We start from the raw sequence: 20,155 nt of genomic DNA, 5'->3' as shown, positions 1-20,155 counted from the left end.
CTGACACTAACAGGACAAATTGCCCAGAATGGAATACACACACACACACACACACACCCCCCATATTTTGCACTTGAGTGCAATGGCACTGTCTCAGGAAATCCTTGAGCTGCAGATCACTGAAAGCCTGGCAGACAGACCTGGGAAGAACTGCTCTAGGGTCACCCTGTTCTGATACCCCACCCTTGGGAGATACTACTGACCATTATCAGAGATGAAGTATTGGGGTACAGGGACTTACCAGGTATCATACAGCTCTGTGTGACTGTATTCTTATATTCTTGAAAAAACTCTAGAGAATCTACTGAACATGGAAGGAATTAAAAATACTTTCTCCCCCACCAAAAGTAATACAAACTTCCTTCTTTTGCAACTCACTGAACTAAAAATGCCTGAGGATTTACTTGAGGATATCTGTACTTTGAGATGAAAATGAAATGTATCAGCATTAAAACACCACAGATTTAACATTTTTATTTAAAACACAGGTAACATTTTCTGGTATAGCATGAAATAGTAGAAAGGAAGATTTCTGTAGACAGTTTCTTCCTCAGTTCCACAGAAAATAATCACCTTTTCTAGCTCAGTGGATCATACCAATATGATACTATTAGGTAACATATCAGCCAATCAAGCTTGCTATCCTAAGACTTGCCAGTCTAAGACAAGCTAGAGTAAGATGCTTGGAAGCACAGTAAAAATAACCTAGTTACAGATAACTTCTTCCTTAACAGTATGCAACAGGTGGCTCACAGTCACAAATGCATGCTTAGCTGCGTTATTTCCTATATTCTTGGTGTCAAGGAACTGTGGGGGTAGTAAGTCCTTGAGGGTAATCACGTATGACAAAAATCCTTTAAACTTTTTGGATGACAAACTTGTTGTACATCCACATGTTTTTGCTTAATGAGAAGGACAAGTACATGTTGATTGATTCAGATTTTTTGTACCAGCGATTATTCAACCTTGTTCCTATCTCCTTTTATGGAGGACAAATACTTTTTCACCAGGAGAGTGGTTAAGCACTGCAACAGGCTGCTGAGACTCCATCCTTGGAGATGTCTGAAATTCAACTGGGCCTGACAATCAGCTGATGAAATGCTGAAGCTGGACTGCTGTGAGCAGGAGTCAAACCAGAGATTCTTTCCTGCCTGAATCACTCTAAAAGTGTAGTATTTTCAGTATGTCTTCAGTCCCTCCTAATTTTTTTTTCCCCTCCAGAAGTCATCAACAGATTCAAAGTGGGGTAAATACTACTTGCATACTCCATTGGCATTATGTTTCTAGTATTTCCTTCTCTCTTATTCCTTCTACAAAACTTTTGTTCCTCATATATTTCCCTGATATAACAACTTACAAGCCTAAATAAGCCCTCTGAATGCCTTATACCCACTGTCTTCTTACTACATACACTCAGGGAAACGCAGGGGCTCACAGGCTATTTCTATTCCGGTATATTCTGTTCTGGAAATCATACTGGCTTACACCCATTTTTCCATTTTCACTGAAGTGTTTTATAATTCTGTCCTTAATGGCTATTTCTCTGCACAACAGTAGGACACATGGAAAACCTAACAGGAGGCATCAGTCTGCCAATGTACCACGAATACAGATCATTGTTCCTGGGAAGTGAAATGCAGTAATAAGTTGGAGCTTTGCCTTTTAGAAAAGGCAAATCAGCTGTCCTGCAGCTGCCAACTTAAGTACCTCAAGTAACTACGACTTAATAGTCTAAGTCATCTTCAGCTATAAAAATATATTAAGTTGCATTAATTTTCATGTAAGAAAATGTTCCTATTTCTGCTTTTAAAAAGGATTTTCAAAGGCAGCTGCTTTAAAAACATAATCTACAGAATCAGTAATGTATACCAATGTACAGGTGCCATCAGCAGCAAATTAAATCTCCAAAGAACATTTCCAACAGATAATGAAATAAACTTCATTAACAGAGCTTTTCATCTAACAGATCCTTCACATCTCAAGACAGTATTTATTTACCATACTTTGTTATGAACTAGCACACTGACTAGTTAGTCTTCAACCATGACATCAGGTGGAGGAAAAAAATCCTATTTCTATACGAGCTAAAACTGAAATTGACTTTGAATCTCTGAACTGTCAACAAATTCTTCTCTGAAAAGGCTTGCTTTGTAGAGATTATAAAGTAGGTGTCATCCTTGACACTTGTGTTCTATATTCATCCAGCAGGCCTGGAAGAGAACTGCCACAGAATGCCGGGTAGGATGGCGGAGGGCTCAGCTGTCATGCCGCCTGCCTCCCTCGCTTGCTTTGCAGGCAGAGACGGTGCTGTAGGTGTCAAAGGTTCTCTATTTAAACTCGCTGACAAGCAAAGGAAGAATACTGGAAGAATATGTTAGCAGCCACTATGAACTCATCTCTAGTAACAAGTCAACCTGACACTTATTTCTGGATGTTAGAAACGAAAATCCCGATTCTATTGAAATTATGGGGAGAAAAAAAAGAAGAACTCCAAACAAAAAAACCCCCACCACCATACAATATACCCCCATCAGATTTACAAGTTCAAGACTTACTCTGGGAAAATCCAGTGTTAAGAATACATAGAGCAAAGCCCTGCTTTCTGTCAGAATGACAAACTAGAAAGCCACATACGATTATGTTAATCTCTCACTTCAAATCTCCTTCGCACAATCGCATACCACTGCTTTCTGTGTTTTGTTTAGAAGTCACAGAGTTTACTAACCACTTAATGAAGCTGCATTCCTTAAATCCCTGACAGATTATGTGAAGTTGTTTGGTTTAGAAACACGAATTTGCCATTCCACTGCCCCCTGCCCTAATGTCATCTTAGTCAAAAGCTGGTGTGTTTGGGGCTGCAGGCAATGGGACACGCATTTCCTCAAAGGAACCGATTCCACCAAGCAGCAGCAAACAGGAGGGTGAAAAAGGACGGAGAGGAAAGAAAGAGCATGGCTTGCCTTTCCAAAAAAGAAAAGCTATTTTCAATCAAGCTTATCTCTTTCAGTCCCTTATTTACTTTTAATTGGAAAGAAGGAAGCGAAGAATATGAATATGCTTTGAAATACATTTATAAGAGCCCTGGGTAATTGTCTGCATCAAAGATGACGATTTGCTGCATGGCTGATTTCATTTGAAAGGCTTTTCTGATTCTGTGTGTCCCAGTGGCCATTGAGAACTCTGAAAGTGGATCAGGACAAAGTAGCCCAGAGCAGCACAGAAGAGAAGGTGCCATCAACAGCATCCAACTTGTAGCCAAGATGAGGACTGTGCTCCTCCTCTGAAGCTTGAAAAGGCATCATGCTGAGACCCTGCACCCAGGATTGTAGCGGGTCACACATTTTCTAGCTGGTGGCAGAAGAGGGAAAGCAGATGTGGACTTAATGATAGTGGCACCATCTGGCTCGTAGTGGCAGCAGGCAAAAGCCAGAGCGCAAATGGCCCCAGATTCCATTTACCTGAGCAACGACCCAGCTCAGCATTTCTCATGGAAGTCTCAGTACAAGCACTGCAAGCTGTCGGCGACGTTCTCAGATGAGCATTAGCAAACCCAGGTGCAATTCAGTGTGCGAGCAATGAGCTTCCAAGTTAGAAATTATATAGCCGGCAGGTGTTTAAGCAATAACCTCCTCCTCTGTGTTCTAAGGATCAAGATTTATGGTGTTTTGTGCTGTGAGCAGAGCACTAAAGAAAAAAAATATTCTAACTTTTGGAGTTCATTCCCATGTTTTCTATTAAGCCTATACATCAGTAAGTGTCATTCACCAATACAAAGCCATATTAGTCATGCTTCCAAGGAAAATGCCATTATTGCTGCTTCTTAAGCGATTGAATGATGAAAATCAGACCACAGATTTTATTTTATTGAGTTTGAGGTATTTGCCAGTCCTGTTCATTAGGGTATAATTCAACAGTATTTTACACAACTCAGATACCTTTTTGTCATGTGCCTGCTTAAAAGTCTGAAGGTTGTTATTAAATGAAAGAGAAAGAAGGTAATTACTAAATCAATGTTATAACCCTTGTGATTTGCTTTTCATCTCCTCACAGACATTATGATGAGAAAACTTAAATGAAAGCCAGAATAGGAAATACAAGGAAGTCATGTAACAAGGAACAGTAATCCATGTAGGTTATTCTCCCAAATGCCCAGTCAGAGGTCTCAGATGGCTAATGTGGTTGAAATGTGTAATTCAAAGCTACAAATAATATGTTTATGAATCTGGACATGTCTAGTGCACCTTGGAAGCAGCTGTGTGTGGGCAGAAAAAAAAAAAAAAAGAAAAAGACAGCAGTATATCTGATTTCAGCTAAAGAAGGCTGCAAACTAAATTATCTATTTCCTCTCACAGAACTGGAAGGTACAGCACAGCAAGGATCCCAGTAATAATTTTAAATGTAATTAAATCTAATTAGGATTAGATTTTAATGCTAATCTGGGAATATTACATTTGCATTGGCTACCAGTGCATTGATTTAACCACCTGTAAGCCACAATAGTTAAGAAAGCCATTAAAGTTCAGTTACCATACATTATGGCTTTACATCTCCGTGAACACTGGAAGCCAGATCTTGAAATGCGCACCTTCCAGTACTAAAACCACCTATGTACATGATTAATTTTAAGCATACTGCCTTGTTCCATGGACTTCATTACACAGTGCTTATGCTCTCCATAGAAAAATTATTTTTATGTGGGACTGAGGTATTAATTCCTACAACAGAAAATGTATTAATTTCACATAACATACTTATCCACAGTTGATTCAAATTACATTACATCTGTTTCATAAACAACCTCCAAAACCAATGCAGGTATTTTCTTGCTTACACTCAAAGTTAAGATACAATGTGCATACCTCTCATCTTTTGTTCTCCTCAGCATTTCCCCACAAACTCAAACATACCATTTGTATTTGCAAATCTGTTTTTACCCAACCATAACAAGGTCTTCTTGTTTCAGCAGGTTTTTGTTACCAGGTGCTGAGTGACTGTCCCTCTGATATTTCCAGCAAGATATCACTAGGTAGCTTGGGCTCCCTACTACTCCCCTTTCTCCCTTTGGAAACCCTGAGCTGCTTTTTTTCCTTCCTTATTCTCAAGATGTTGGTAGTTCAGTTTCTTCTAAAGATGTTATTCCTCAGACATGTCCATTCCTGAGACTGATCACTTAATGGACATTGTTTCTATCACAAAACTCACCAGTGAGAGTCTTCCCATACAAACTCCCCAGTAAGAGCATGGTTGTCTACTTTCTTGCAAACAAAATTAATTCCCCAAACAAGTGACATAATCACAGTGATGCCACCACCTTATAGAACCATGGTTCAGGGATGACCATAGAGGAAAACTGTATATGGCTTTAGGAAGCTGGAGAAAGATCTGGAGCTACCACTTCAGTTGCCTGTGACCTGTTACTTCACCAGTCCAGTCATCCATCTAGAAACTATATCCAAGCCTGTACACTGGGAATAAGTGTAAATGAACTACAGGGACTGTAAGTCATAAGCAAGACTACAGCAGAAGTGTCACATCATCATTATCCAAAAACTACAATAAGAACGATCTCACATCTCCCTATCTTACATCCTGAGGGAATCCACTTTCATAAATGAAAATACCCTATATATGACAGGAGCAAGAGGAGGGGAAAAGTCGACAGCATATACAATTTTCCTCTTTCAGGAGAGGAATGTCAAAGAATCGCATGACATAGAAGCCCATCAAATTAATGTATCCCTTCCAGCACTAATTACAGGTGCACTGTTTGAAACTGTGAAGCCTCTTTCTTAAGGCAGCACTACAATGACTTATTTATCAACTGATTTTTTTATGTCAGGTTGATTTTATCAAGAAGTAAACTCTCTACTTAAAAATACACAAAACCAGTCTTAGAAATGACTAAATATATTTTAGATTGCACTTGAAGAAGCATACAAATTTTTATAAACTTCTGATGTCAAAACATATATCTACTCAAGACTTCTTAGTGTAGTGAAACAAACAAACAAAAAAAAACAACTAGCAGAACTTTTTATCAGCTTCCCAAAAGCTATTTGCTCAGCTGGTAGTGGCCATCCAGGCACCCCCTAAATGAACAGCAATGGAGAAGGAGGAACTGGGCAGCCTCTCATTTGGTGTGTGGTTACAGCCACAGGACATGACACACAATCCTATTGAAGGGATAAGACAGGAATGATGCAACTATTCAGGTAAAACAAATTCATTCAGGTGTAAGCAAAGCTCTGCAATGCCTGCATCTCCTCCAGTAGACCAGTATTTTTGTTCAGTGCTTTCCTAAGTTAACTTCTGCCCTACATTGATCTGTGAAGAGACAGAGACTTCTCAGCCAAATGACAAATTTAAATAAATTATTCTGTTCTGCCTTGAAATGTCATTTTGAAAAAAGAAAGACACACACGCTTAGACAGATTTATTTCACAGTGAAAAGGGTGAACTTTCAGAGTGCCCACAGTGCAATGTCACCAAAGGTCCTCTGGAAATAACGGGAGTTGTGTGTGTCAGAGCCACGCAGGCTGCATCCTGCATTTTACAGTTCTCTTTCACAGTTATGTCAGTCATCTTAACGATGTCTGATAAAAGCATTAAAACAATGGAAGTATTTAGAAGATTTATTTATGATTTTAACCTGCTATCTGAATCACCCAGGGATTTCTTGGAAATGATGACTAGATGCTGAAGGATAAATGTAACCTAGGGTTCTCTAATGGGAGTTTCCATCTCAGTACAGTTTAATGAAGATCCCAGTAGCAAATCCTAAGATTTTTAACTGAAGGCAAGGAGACTTATTTTTATACATCACATAGACACCACTCTATGAGCTGCTAGTTTGCATATAGGCAATAAAAAGCCCCTTGGCTAAATACTGACATTGGAATAAAGTGTCAGTTAATAGTAATATCCTGCAGGTGTTCTTGCCCATACAACCTAATGAGGAAGGATTATTTTAAGATAAGAGCACAGAAAAGGAAGAAAAAGGTGAAAAAGGAGAAGAGAAAAAGAACTACAAAGAAAACACAATGTTGTGCAGAACCAAAACATCCAATTATGTTTTGATCATGGCTTGAATTTTAAATGTTACCGTTATCATTATTTTCTATCACACAACTTTCAGTAGTTACTTGATATCTATGATATATGTCAGACGTACAGAAAAACAAAGCATGTTATAGGCAGACGTAGTAGCTTATCTTGCAGCCACTATAAAGCCCATCTCTCAAACATTATTGAGAAGCCTGTCAACAAAACAAATCAAGCACTGAATGGAAATGAGGCATAATGCTTAATTCCCTCAATCAGCATTTTCCTCCTTGCCAGGAGCACCTCTCTTGGGTGGGCTGACAAGGTGCAAGCTAATTTACAGATCCAGGAGGAGTTAACTGCATCTGGATAGCACTGCACCCACGTTAATTAAGAGGAGGCTGAAAACATAAAGTTCACTCAGAAATGGTAGAGAGGGAAAAAAATAACTCAAGGAAATGTTGACTGTTATGAAGAGCAAACAACAACGGGATCATCAGCTCTTCCTACCAGTCAAACTACTGTTGTTTCTACATTAAAGATTTCAGAAGTGTTATATCAAGCATACAGACAAGGTTACTTCCTTTTTAGCTGGGAGCACCTGATTAAAACCGGTATTAATTTCCACTTGTACACTTGTTTCCACCTAGAGCATTCAAAGCTGCACAGGAATGCCAGACATCAGGCTCTAAGGCTGGAGGGCAGAGAGGAGCCAGCAAGCCCTGCACTGAGCTGGCTCTAGAATGCGAAGGCTCCTCCCTTTGGATGGGACCATATGTGAGTCAGCCCTTTGCCCGTGCACCAAAGCTTGCAACATGAAGCAGCTATCTCACAGGTCCTCTGGGTACTGGGAATGTTACACAGGAGGAAAGTGAGGACCAAGGAGCTGCCCAAGCTTTCTAGATGCTGTAAACATCTCTGACTGAATTCACAACATAGCACTCATGTCATCAATATGCTACTTAGAGCCCATAGAATTTATCATATATAATATTACTTAAATTTACCTGCCATTTCTGCTGTATAAAAATGGCAAGGACTGCAGAAATGAACCAGTCAGCATTTCTTACCTCCTACCTTCCAGCCTCCCCCAGTGCAGGGTGCATTGCTCTGCTTCAGGCTTGAATTTAGGCAGGTAAACTCCCAGAAGATGAGGCATCCCCGTGTGACACGCAGGTGACCAGGCTGAAGTGCTCTCCTCCTGTCTGACCCGCGGGACTATCTCCTATAACTCTTTTGGTGTTCTGTGGCCTATGCTGCCTAACAACTTGGTACTATTTTGTGTTTTCTAAACACATTTTCTAAGTAATATTTTCTAATTAACTAGTTTTCCTAGTAACTGATGTTGTCATACGATTCACAGACACAGAAACAACCCTCAAGAACCTATGCAGTTACAACACAGGCTCACTTCATGTTTTACAGGATAAAGAAAGTAACAGGATAAAAGTTAACTGAAGCTCCACTTACATGTTTCCAGAGCTGAATCACTGTTACTAAGGTTTTAAAATAATACTGGTATCTCACTTCAAAATTAAATAATGAATCACTGCATATACAAAAGGAAAACAAACACTGCTTTATTTTTTTTTCTTGGAAATATATTTATTTACTCTAGCTAGCTAAAAGAAAGACTGGTTTTCTTGCTCTCTCATAACTTCCCACAAGTGACCCAAGGTGTTGTTTCACCATTTACCCAGAACAGCAGGGTGTCCCTCAGCAGTCTGCTTCTTTCAGATCACTTATGACTGCTGGAAACATGACTCCTCAAAAAAGACCCCCAGTGCCTGGTAAAAATCAGGTCTTTCACTGACCCCTTCACCAGACTGTGGGTTCTCAGAGCACACAACCTTACTCAGAACATGTTTTCCCTGAGAGGAGCATGCTGTTTTTCAGTCTCAAACTGATTCAACTCCTTCACATCATGCCTCCGTGATACCAGTCTTGATAGTAAAGCAAGGAAAAACACTCATTTAGTAACACACAAGCTTTGGGTACAGTATTAGGAACAGCACAGTTTAAGAAAGAAACAAAACCCAAAATTGTTTGACCCGTCAAAGGACATGTGCACTACTTAGACATCACCAAAGACTCTTTCCAAGACCAAGCAATTTGTGACTTAAAACCATTTTTATCTTTACAGCACCTTTAGCCTGCTGGCCACCTCCTTGTCTTCCATCCTGAGCTGCTTCCCTTCCGTGACACCACTCACAGGCTCAAAAGTTCAAGATCAGCCTACGTATATCATGTATATATTTATACAGTAAAATATGGCCTCAGCAAACAGTCACAATATAAATGAACGACTAAAAGATGAAACTTCTTTTTACAGTTAATTCTATATTTGATTGCAAAGCACCTACCTGAACATGTCCCCTAAGCCTTTCAGCATCCCTTTCTTTGCCTTAATTTTATCCTTCTCTTTATCTCGATCTTTCTTCTTTTCCTTTCCAGCCTTTTTTCTGTCCCCTTTATCTTGGCTTCCATTCATCTGTCTCTCCAATGAGTGGGATGGCTGGTCACTTGCTGTGGACACAGATTCTCTACCAGATCTTGAGCTTTCCTCTGTGTCTTCCTCCACTGAAAGCACATATTAAGAAACATTAGTGGGATAAGAACAAACAACAAGGGCAGGCTTTTTGGTATGTTGCATAATGTATTTCGAAGCAGGATATATAAACAACCACAAAATACTCATTTATTTTATTTTCAAAATCAGTATCTGCTTTTGTGAGGTTTTCCTGGAATGTTCATTTGTACTATTAATGCAATAAACTCACCCTTTGCAGAACACTCTGCAAAACACAATTTGTGGTTTGTGTTCACTCCAAATAATGTATGGGTTAATAAAGAACATTAGCAAAGTGATATTAATTGGCCCATTTTGTTTCAGTATTTAAGTCAATTGAGGAGTGATTTCAAAATATCTGCAAGAAGAAACAACAGCAGCACCAGCATGACCTGTCAGTAAATTCTTAGAAACACTCCTATAAAAGTATGAAAGTCATTAAGGACTGTTAACCCTCAATACAAGCCTTGATAGACTTTTTCTTCTGCTGCAAGTAACATAATGGTTTTGCCACACTACTTCATTTCCTGGAGTAGTTTAAAACATATAATGCACTATAATTTTTACTCCTAGTTGAGATGGGGTAGCCTGGGAGGTTCAGGTGGGGAGGTTCCACCCACTGGAACAAGTAAAAACCTTTAAGGGTAGATAACATGTTCCTTCTCTGTTTCCAATCCAAGACCAAGACTGAGAATCCTGAAGTATACCCAAGCCTAGATTTAACAGACGACATGTATTTCAGAAAGTTTGAAAGAAAAATGACCAAAAGAAACGATCTATTAAAAAACCAAAAACTCCTCCAGTAGCTTAATAAGAAAGAAAGAAAACACTTCAAGCTCGTGGGTCAGAATCCTGCAACCGTTTTGACTGAACTTAAATCCAGGTCCAAAAATCACAGTGCATGGCTGTCGAAGCTGTGATCTTGCAGGAGCTTTCACATTTTATACATCACATTGTAAGTAGGGCTACACCATCTCCCAGTTTTCCAACAGACAGCACAAAGCAGCAGGTAGGATCACAGATGTATACTTTGTACTGTCTCCTGTAGCTCTAATGCATAATGAGGCTCCAAACAACTTCTGGCAGTAGAAGCTGGAAAATACAGTTTTGCTTCATATATACACAATCTACAGAAAAATAAAAGATTTTGGTTGGTACTCAACAAGATATGGAAATGGCCATGGCTTATAGAAGGAAAAAAGAATCTCTTTTTAGTTGAGCATATATTTAATACTTATTATTATTCCTGCCAATATTACTGTTTCTAGACCTCACTGACTATTCTACAGCCAATAGAAGTGTGTCATTCTTTAGAAATTTCTCTTACATAGACTACTGTAGAATATCAACTTGTTTTTCTTAGTCATCATTCATATTTACCTTACAAGTAATTCATTGAACCTGAAAAGTCTACAAATCATTGACTGAAAGCCATTCAATATCATCTCTTCTTTCTGATACTTGCCTGCAAAATACTTTTTATTCATTAATATTGCAATACACAGACCTGTCCAACAGTCTTAGTACTTATTCACTGAGTATCCCAAGATTTCTATAAATATTTTCCAACCCTGAAAGATCATATAAACATATCTCAAGAAAAACATACCATGTCAGATAAATCTCAATATTAGTAACTATTTTTGAATCTCAACTTGTACTCTGAAATAAGAACCAGCAGGGGAAAAAAAAAAGAAAAAAAAAAAACCAACCCAAAAAAACCAAGGACAGGTTTCAGCATTTCATGTTCACTTATCTTCAGAATCACTGTGAGTTAAGTAAATGATACAGCTTCTCAGTTGTAGGCACAGTTTTAATATTCAGATAATTGTATTTTAGAAACTTAGTAGGCCTGTCCTATAAATGGCTCTGTACTAGCTGTACTTGTACTTTTTTCTTTGTCACAGTGTTTCTTAATCAGTGCCTGGGATGATATTTAGTTATTTAAAGAGTAGTGGAAAACCACTTTGGAATAGATAAGCTAAATTTTTTGCATGTTAATTTATAGCTACAATCTGTTCCAGTTAAAACCAACTAGACATTTAAAACACTGTACTTACAAATAAATATAATTAGTAAAAAAAAAGTGCATTAAATTTCTGACAACTTTTGAATGTTTACTTGGTACTTCATTCCTAGAATTTTAAAGATGAATCAGTTTTGACCTCTGGTTGTTCATATTCATATAACAATGAATTAATCCTAAATATGTATTGTGTACTGTGCTATGCTGAGTTTCTGAACAACTTGTCATAACAATGCTTCCTCTTATTATTTATTTTGCATATTCTGTGGAGGTCATATTGCCTCCTTTTCCAAACTTGTGCTGCAATAAATATTTATCTATCAAACTTGCTTGCAATTAACTCTGTAGCTTAGGCTGAGCCCTGTGAACTGGGCTGCCTGTTCTCCTGGAGTAAACACTGGTGTCTCTACTGGACTCAACAGAATTTCTGGTTTTCTTAAAAGGACTCAACATGAAGAAACTTGTTCCACTTTTATGCAGCACAGTCATTCTGCAATTAACATACACCTAATTACTAGTGTTTAGAACAAATGCAAATGCTGCTCAATTAAAATTCAAGCCCAGGCTACAAATGAAACTTCTAATTTTTGTCAAGTTGCAGTAATGACATTAGGTTACTGCATAACACAGAATGTATTTGTTCTGGTGCTGTTATTTCCTTCCTATCCTGCAACTCCTGCCTCTCCATTTAGGATGCTGAAGCCAAAAAATTAAATTGGAGTATACTTTAAACATCAATTAAACCTGAAAACTAGTGTCATTTCATGAACCACACTGTACTATGGAGAACTACACAAATAGGTATTATGAAGCTATTCCCCTAATTAACCCATAAAATCGAAAAGATGCACATGAGGAATCAAAGCTACTTAATGTGAAGCTATTTTGCCACTAAGCTCCTAGGCCTCTTGTTGTGATATTTAATACAGCTGTAGATTCTAGCAATTAAGATTCAGCAAAAGATTAGAAAGCTTTGTTGATCTCTCCCAATCCAAATGCCTTGTTCTCATTCCAGACACTAAAGATAACCATTTTGCTTCCAATCAGCTATTTCAAGTATTAAGGAAAAAAACAAAAAGCAGGAAAAATGGTCAGTAAAAGCTGAACACCCATACTTTTCCACACATTACTTCCTTGCAGTCATTAAAACTCAAATGCATCTGGCCCAAATACTTTTTAGAATGTTACCATAGAACTGGTCACTGCTATCCAATTTTCATCCTACACTGAGTAATTTAATAGCATGTTGTTCCAAGGACAGCACGTACATTCAGAAGAGAGTCAGACCCTTTGCCACATATGCTACCTGTGCTTTTATGGCTTTTGTATATGGGGTGATGACATGTTAAGAATTCCTTTATACAATATATTGTAGTGCTATTATTTGCTGCTCTAAAGAGGGTCACTGGAAGAAAGAAGCACTCTTAGCACTGAAACACTTGGAGGAGAAAGGGGAAAAAATCCAAGGCAGACAAATGGATCCAATCTCAAGGGCATCAGCAAATTGACCACCGACATGTTTGCCTGGGTTTTACAATGAGAGAAAGCCATGTTTTAATTTCAAACAATTGTGGAATAAGTAAATACAATTTAAAAAATCTTAGGCAATGACATTATGGCAGCAGTGAGCATTAGGACCAGATTGCTAAATTGATGTCTACTTATTTGTACGTGCCCAGGCTTTGTCCATCTGAAGATACCATTTGGTAAATTCTTGGGAACCTCAGGCCACATATAATTTACATGAAGCGGAGCAGTCTGCCATGCTTTCAGTTTTAACATAGATACAGACACGTTTTCAGAAAGACAGGCAACATATGGCTGGGCCAGCTCTTAAGCTCCCATGGCCACCATGAGGAGAAGGCCTCAGGGACTGAGTTCTGTCCAACAAATTTACTATATTTGCTTTGCTACTCATCTGCTTCTATTAACCTGGCACTGTCAATTTCTGGATTACTTCTTAGATATTTTCTTATAACACACAGAAGCTATTAAAACACAAGTAACTCATATAGAATGCATAGTTCTAAGCACATAGCTTGGTCACGCTTTGCTCAGCCCTTCTTCACCATGTGAGGTTTGAGAACAGCCTCGTTCTTGCTCTCCCATGACACCAAGATGGCTCTTGGTCCACCAGTGCCAGACGAGTTCATCCATACAGAGAGATGAAGGCAAAGCCTCCCTCCATGGCATTTTGATTTCAGCCAGAATGCTTTGTCTGGTTTCCACTACTCCCATGCCAAGACAAAAAATACTTCCTTGCTACCCTCTATGCATTGCATCAACAAGCTCAAAATCCCTTATAGTAATCTCATACACCTATACTCACCTAGAAAGCGTGTCATGACAAGAGTTTTGCCATGTTTTTGATCAAATGAAGTTAAACCATCTGTAACTTCTGGATAAGCCCTGGATATCTCACGTCTTAAAAGAGGATATTGCTATCAGTGGGCTCACACCAAACAACGTCTTTTAGAAAAACATACACTTATGTCCCCAAAAACCATCAATCGGCATGCAGTTTGGGAGAATGAGCAGGATCACTGCATATTTTCTCACACCTGTTCTTCTACTGGCCAGAAACAGATTGACAGCCAGCAGCACCAGACCAGCATTTAGCCTCACTGCTGCGTGAAATCGCTAGGTGCTGGAAAAGTGAAGCAGAATTAATTCTGCACATAACTACCTTTGAGAAAAGTGACTAGCAAAATGACCTCCCTTTCAGTCTCAAAACACTTTTAGAAAGAGGCAGATGTATAAAAAAACCCAAACCCAACAATCAAGGAGTTTTAAAAAAATAAAGGAGTGATTACACAAGTAGCTTATAAAAGAATATTAGGGAATGAGACTTATGAAACAGACTTTCCAAAACTAAAAAATTTTAGAGAGACGAGGGTGAAAAATATCTTTTCAAGCCTCTTCCATCAGCATTCAGGCTAAATATTTTACTACTTCAGCCTTCCCACCACCCTCTTCATTCATAAACTTCTAACTAGTTGCTGGTTGATTAAAAAAAGTTCTGCTGGTGTGTGACATGTTGAAAGTAGTACATCATGAAGGTTAAAAATTCAATGATTTTAATACAACTCTTATTGAGGTAATTTACCATTCATACTATTTTCATTCAATGCAAGTTGTCATTTTACCAGCCCATTCTTACATAGTTCAGTAATGATAAGGTTAGCTTTGAAGTGATTCTTTTATGTTAATGACAGTCTCCACATGTTGGGTCATACTTTGGGTTAAAGAACTGAAAATGTAAATGAATGCCCATTAGGGTGGGTAATAGCTAATCATTAACTTCATATTTTATTAGATCTGCCAGCCTTACTCACTCTAATTAAAGGACAGTGATTTCTTTTTTCCCCCCAGACACTACAAATGTACCCTTTCAAAGTTAGATGCACATGGTTTTGTAACATTAATTCAGTGGCTTTTTGTATTTCTGCATTACTTTTTTTTCTAATTTACATTAATAAATTTATTAGCTGTCTTACAGAAAATTTTCATAGTAATTTAAGTAAATACACTCCTAATAATCTTATTTTCTTATTTTAGAAGGGAAGGAAGCTGCAGAGTGTTGCAATCTGTTAATGCATATGAAGGGAAAAAGCCTGGAAAAGAAATATGATGAAAATAAGTCAGTTCTATTCTTTTAAAATCCTAAAATTATCTTCAACTACTTTTAATTGCTTTCTAAATAAATTAACATATGTAGTCAATATTTTTTATGTTCAGCAATAGCTTACTTACAAGTTTCCATGCCTTCATCATCATCATCTGCTACAGGTTTATCGTATGATTTGTCTATGGCAGCTCTGAAGCTTTCGTTGCAGCCTCGTCCTCGGATAATCCGCGGGCGCGGGCGGTGGAAGGGAATATCGCCATTCAGAGTCACCTCAGCAACGGCTGTCTGCAGACTTTCTAATGAGCTGGATTTCTTCAGACCTAATGAAGGCCCCACATCTCTGGTTGGGGAACCTTAGTGATTTAAGGGGGAGAAAAAAAGAAGTAATTAGAATTAGTATTGAGAACTGCATGCTTGATTATGCATATCCATCCTGAAAGTCTTTAGGGACACACTTAACATTATTCACACCATCTCTCAATAATCTGTAGGGAATTCTCCACAGATTTGTTGGTCTCAGAAGTGAATGAGTATGTCAAGTCATTGTCAACGAAACCGACAATGTTAGCAATGTCTGGCTTTTCAAATCAGTGAAGAGAGACCAACATCCATTACTATTACTTTAAACAATTTGAATGATAACATAATCACAGGGCTTTAAAAACAGCTCATAAAAACTGCAGAGATACATAACTAACAAAACTATTAATTATTTTTGTTTTGAGCAGAAAATTTCATCTGTACTAGCCACTGTTGAACAGAAAGCAGATTATGGGCATGAATCTTACTGTGTTAAGAGTAACAGTCTTGCAAAGTAGCCTGACTTCTGGTTTCAAGGAACATGCTGTTTGCTTTTAATCAAGTGTTAAAGACTTGCATCAAATTGCTAGCAATTTCATAATGAAATGCTTCTGAGAAATACCAGTGACTTGCTGGGATTTTGCAAAGTTGCTTAAAAATAATCTGTAGAAAGGACCCAATTAGGCAATGCCAGTTAACCAGCTGGAAAAGAAACACATTCCTGGCAGTCACCAGGTTGATGTTTGGGCAGTGCTACAGCTGGGGCTGAAGGCACCGCTGCAGCATGTCCAGAAGTGTGCCAAGAAAGTCCCAGACAGTATCCTGCAAAAGCCTTTCCCCATACGGACTTTTCTTTCAGGTTTGTGGACTAAATGTCTAGCCTCTGTTTTTAGATAAACACTCTGACAGTATAAATCAGCTCACAATTGCACAATTAGATTTCATATTATAGTTAAAACTGGAAGAAATCTTTCAGAGGGGAAAAAGAAATATCACTGCATTTATTTGAAGTGATTTTCTTCAGAAGTGCAGTACAGTCTGGGCCGGATTTTCCATAGGATTTGGGGCTAGACAGCAAGATGAGGTGAGGCATCACCATCATCATCATGACAGCTACATTTCTTGAAGTTAGGAGACCAGAGCCCTCACCTAGAATATGGAAACCTCACTTTTTCTCTACCCAAAGGCAGCAGAACAGAGATGAGTGTGGTGGCACCTCAGCAACCCCAGGCAGTGGGTTGTTAATCAGTTGATATCAGTATCGTCACCTGACAGAGGCACAGAAATATAAATTTCAAAGCCCTGAGAGACAGAGCCAAGAACTGAGCTCTCAGGGATACCAAACCAATGAACAATACATTTGTAAACATGGTCTGGTGTGAATAATGCAAGAAAGGAAAATTATCTTTTTTAAGTATTTATCTCAGAATAACACAGTTCTGCAGTTGATCCCTATTCTGGTAGATATTAGGAGGGAAAACAGAGACAGTATCTGTCACCATTCTTAACAAAGGTGAAGTTACCTTAAACTGGGGAAAACTGCTACTTATACTACTCAAAACCAGCTTCTTTGTCCATTCAGACTGGGTGGGGAGGAAAGGGGTTGCTGGACCTACCAAAGGGATGCAGAATAGCATCATGGCAAGTCCTCTCCATGTAGTTTGTTAAATTGGTATGAGATGGAGCAAGGCAGTAAACACTTTTATTTTTTATTCACCTACCCAAAGTCTAGGCAATTATGTTAAACTGAAATCCCTCAGATCAAAAAAATTCAAACCACAGTTGTCAAATTACTCCCCTTCAGCTTCCCTACTGATAAGATGAACTTGTAAACAGAAACAAAACAAAAATCCTCTTTCACAGGTCTAGACAACTCCTGCAGTTTTGTTCCCCCAGTGGTCCAGAGTCCTGCTGCTTGGACCCTTGGCCAGAAATAAACATCCCCAACAAACGAGAAATTTTATTTTGAAGAAATTGCATCTCCTAGAAGAAGTCACCCTCTCACTCACAGCTGGTACCTGCTGCAGGGCCCAGGGTCACGAGGATGGCTGGGGGCACAGTGCAGCTGTGGGGGTGAGCCAGAGCAACTGGGACTAAGGAGGTCTGATGGCCTCCCAGCTGTGCAAACAAGCAGCAGTTCACGTTCACCAGACTTCTGAACATGAGCTGAAGTCTAAGGCAAGTATTTTTACATACACTTTCTCTACCAAGTAAAAGAACTCCAGTTTAGACAATTCCCTATAAACTGTCCACTTTCTAGCATATGCCAAAACCTGCTATTCCTGCACTAAAGCCTGCAGTACACAAGAAATGGCATTTTGGTTTTTACTTTTTGAGATTGTATTCTACCAAAAACAGTCAAAGACAGCAAAAATGAATGCAACATTTTGAAAGAAAAAAAAAGAGGAAATGGGACAATCATATATAAACCAGCTGTTTGACAGATTCAATCTCATATACAAAAGGAAAGGGTATCCTCTTACATGGCAACTTACTGTAAACTTCCTTATTCTACATTCTGCTTTGCAACCTTCTAAATGTAATGCTCGTATATCTTTTCCTAATTACTGAGTGGCTCTTTTTGTAAACAGTAATTATAAAGGAGGCATTTATGTGCCCATTTATGTTCTTAAAGGACATTAAAAAAAATTCCATTTCCTGCCACTCAATACAGATCTTTGTGAAAACTGTATTTATGTAAGTTGGCCTTTCCCAAAGGAAAAGCTAGATGGGACATGACCTAATGTTCCCGAGTACTGTAAAACTAATAATGGATTACAAAAATGATAGGGATATTTATTGAACTTGGGTGGCCATGAGCACAAATGTGAACAGGTTGCAGAATTTGAAAGAGGGAAGTGTCCTTTCGCAAGAAATTTTAAGTGCTGCAATTGTAAAGCTATGTATATTTTAATACCTTCACTATCTTCTTATGGCCACTTCATAGCGAGTCTACTCTTTTCAAAATATATAGTTAAGCCTCCCCGTAAATCGAGTGAGTTCAGAATTTATTACTAGAGTTCACCAGCCAGAAAGTGAGTTGTTTACCCATAATCTGGTTAGAAACAGCAAACTTTCTTTAAAATGGATTCTGTTTAAAATTTATGAGTCACATCAAAACCTTGTTTTCTACATACAAAAATGTCAGCATTTTCTTCCAGCCTTTACAGCACTGGTGGTAATCATCAGAAATGTTATCTGCTCAGAATGAGTTCTACTTCTATTTTGACACCAGAATTTAAAGTAGAAAAAAAAGAAGAGGAAAAGACACATCTGCCTAAAGCATCTTTATATAACTGAGGGATGAAAGGGATTCTTTTATCATTTTTAAAATTTGAAGTTTATCAAAATCTTCCTTTTCAACAATTTTCTTAACAAATATCCTTTGAGGTAGATTTATCCCTCCGTACCACAGCAGTCCCCCTACTGCGACTGCCACCATGTGCACAGTCTCCTCGCACACTCCACTTACACGCTCCACCATATGGCTTTACTCTACGTGCCACATACCCCGATCCATCCTCTCAAGGGCTTTGTAACATGCTCACTCCACCTGGCCAAGCCCAGCCACTGCCCACCACACATGCATCACCACTCCTGATGTCCCCAGCTGGCCAGCCCTTGGGGACAATGGCCAAGCCTTGCCCTCCAGGCCATGCAGCCAAGCTCTGCTCATGCATGACTCTGCTGGCAGGGTGTGCGTCTGCTCCCATACGGTAAAGACAGCCCCCGCCACATAACTTCACAGTACATACAGATCCAGCGAGACATTTAACATGCAATACATGACACGAAGCCTACATGTTGCTCCCTGCTCCAAGCCCTTCGTTTTTCCCTTCCTCTGATGCTGTTTAACAACTCATTGTGCTTCCATTTCTCTCATCTTATTGTTAAGTATTTATACAGTGCCACAAATCCACTTGGGCAATTTGCAAAGGCAAAAATCGCGGTGTCACAGGATATATGAAATTTCCCTCAGTGGCTGAAGGCTATAAACCAAACTTTTCGTCAGCACTTTCTTTTAAATGATTTAAAATTGCAATTTTATTTCTTTCTGAAACATTATTTTTATTAAGTCTCAGGTTAAATGCTACCAGCAACTGATGCCAAAAACCTCCCTCGATTTGATAAACTCAGTTTTGCAAAGGCATGAAATCTACTTTCTAAACACTTTATTAAAGGACATTAGCAGTGAGTCTATTTACTAACATCTGTTCCATTAAATCCGATAAATTCTTCTATTTCTAGTTCCGATCATACACTAAAAGAGACTGGGGTGAGCAGGGGAGGAATAGATCAAGCAACTGCATCAAAAATAGTTTCATTTTGGGTCCATTTAATAAAAGAGTTTATTTTTAAAACACTGTGTAAAAATAAATAAATAAACAATTTAGATATATTCTTTTTTTCATTTATTTTTTGTTTTCACAATGTATACATGGAAAAATAACCACCTAGAACTATAGCATGCCTGGCACTCCACAAATAAGCCATGCTCAATTGCTACTGAATGTGCTTCAGCGCTTGGATGAACTGTAAACCCTGCAAGTATTAGGCACTTCAAGTGAACTATAGAAAGAAAAATAATTAA

General features: G+C 38.5%; 1 protein-coding gene across 19 annotated transcripts in view; it reads right to left on the bottom strand.

Annotated features, from left to right (window-relative positions):
• Positions 1-20,155, bottom strand: part of PARD3 (par-3 family cell polarity regulator) — a 457,718-nt gene that overhangs the window by 132,068 nt on the left and 305,495 nt on the right. For all 19 annotated transcript variants that reach the window (XM_037383395.1, XM_037383393.1, XM_037383391.1 and 16 more), the window contains 2 exons: positions 15,390-15,617; positions 9,405-9,621 (listed from right to left, as the gene is read on the bottom strand). In XM_037383395.1, coding sequence (XP_037239292.1) covers positions 9,405-9,621; positions 15,390-15,617 — 445 coding nt within the window. The remainder of the gene's footprint in view (positions 1-9,404; positions 9,622-15,389; positions 15,618-20,155) is intronic.

This window comes from Falco rusticolus, chromosome 4 (assembly GCF_015220075.1).
Source record: "Falco rusticolus isolate bFalRus1 chromosome 4, bFalRus1.pri, whole genome shotgun sequence".
Lineage (NCBI taxonomy): Eukaryota > Metazoa > Chordata > Aves > Falconiformes > Falconidae > Falco > Falco rusticolus.
This window is presented reverse-complemented; position numbering and strand designations above follow the sequence as displayed.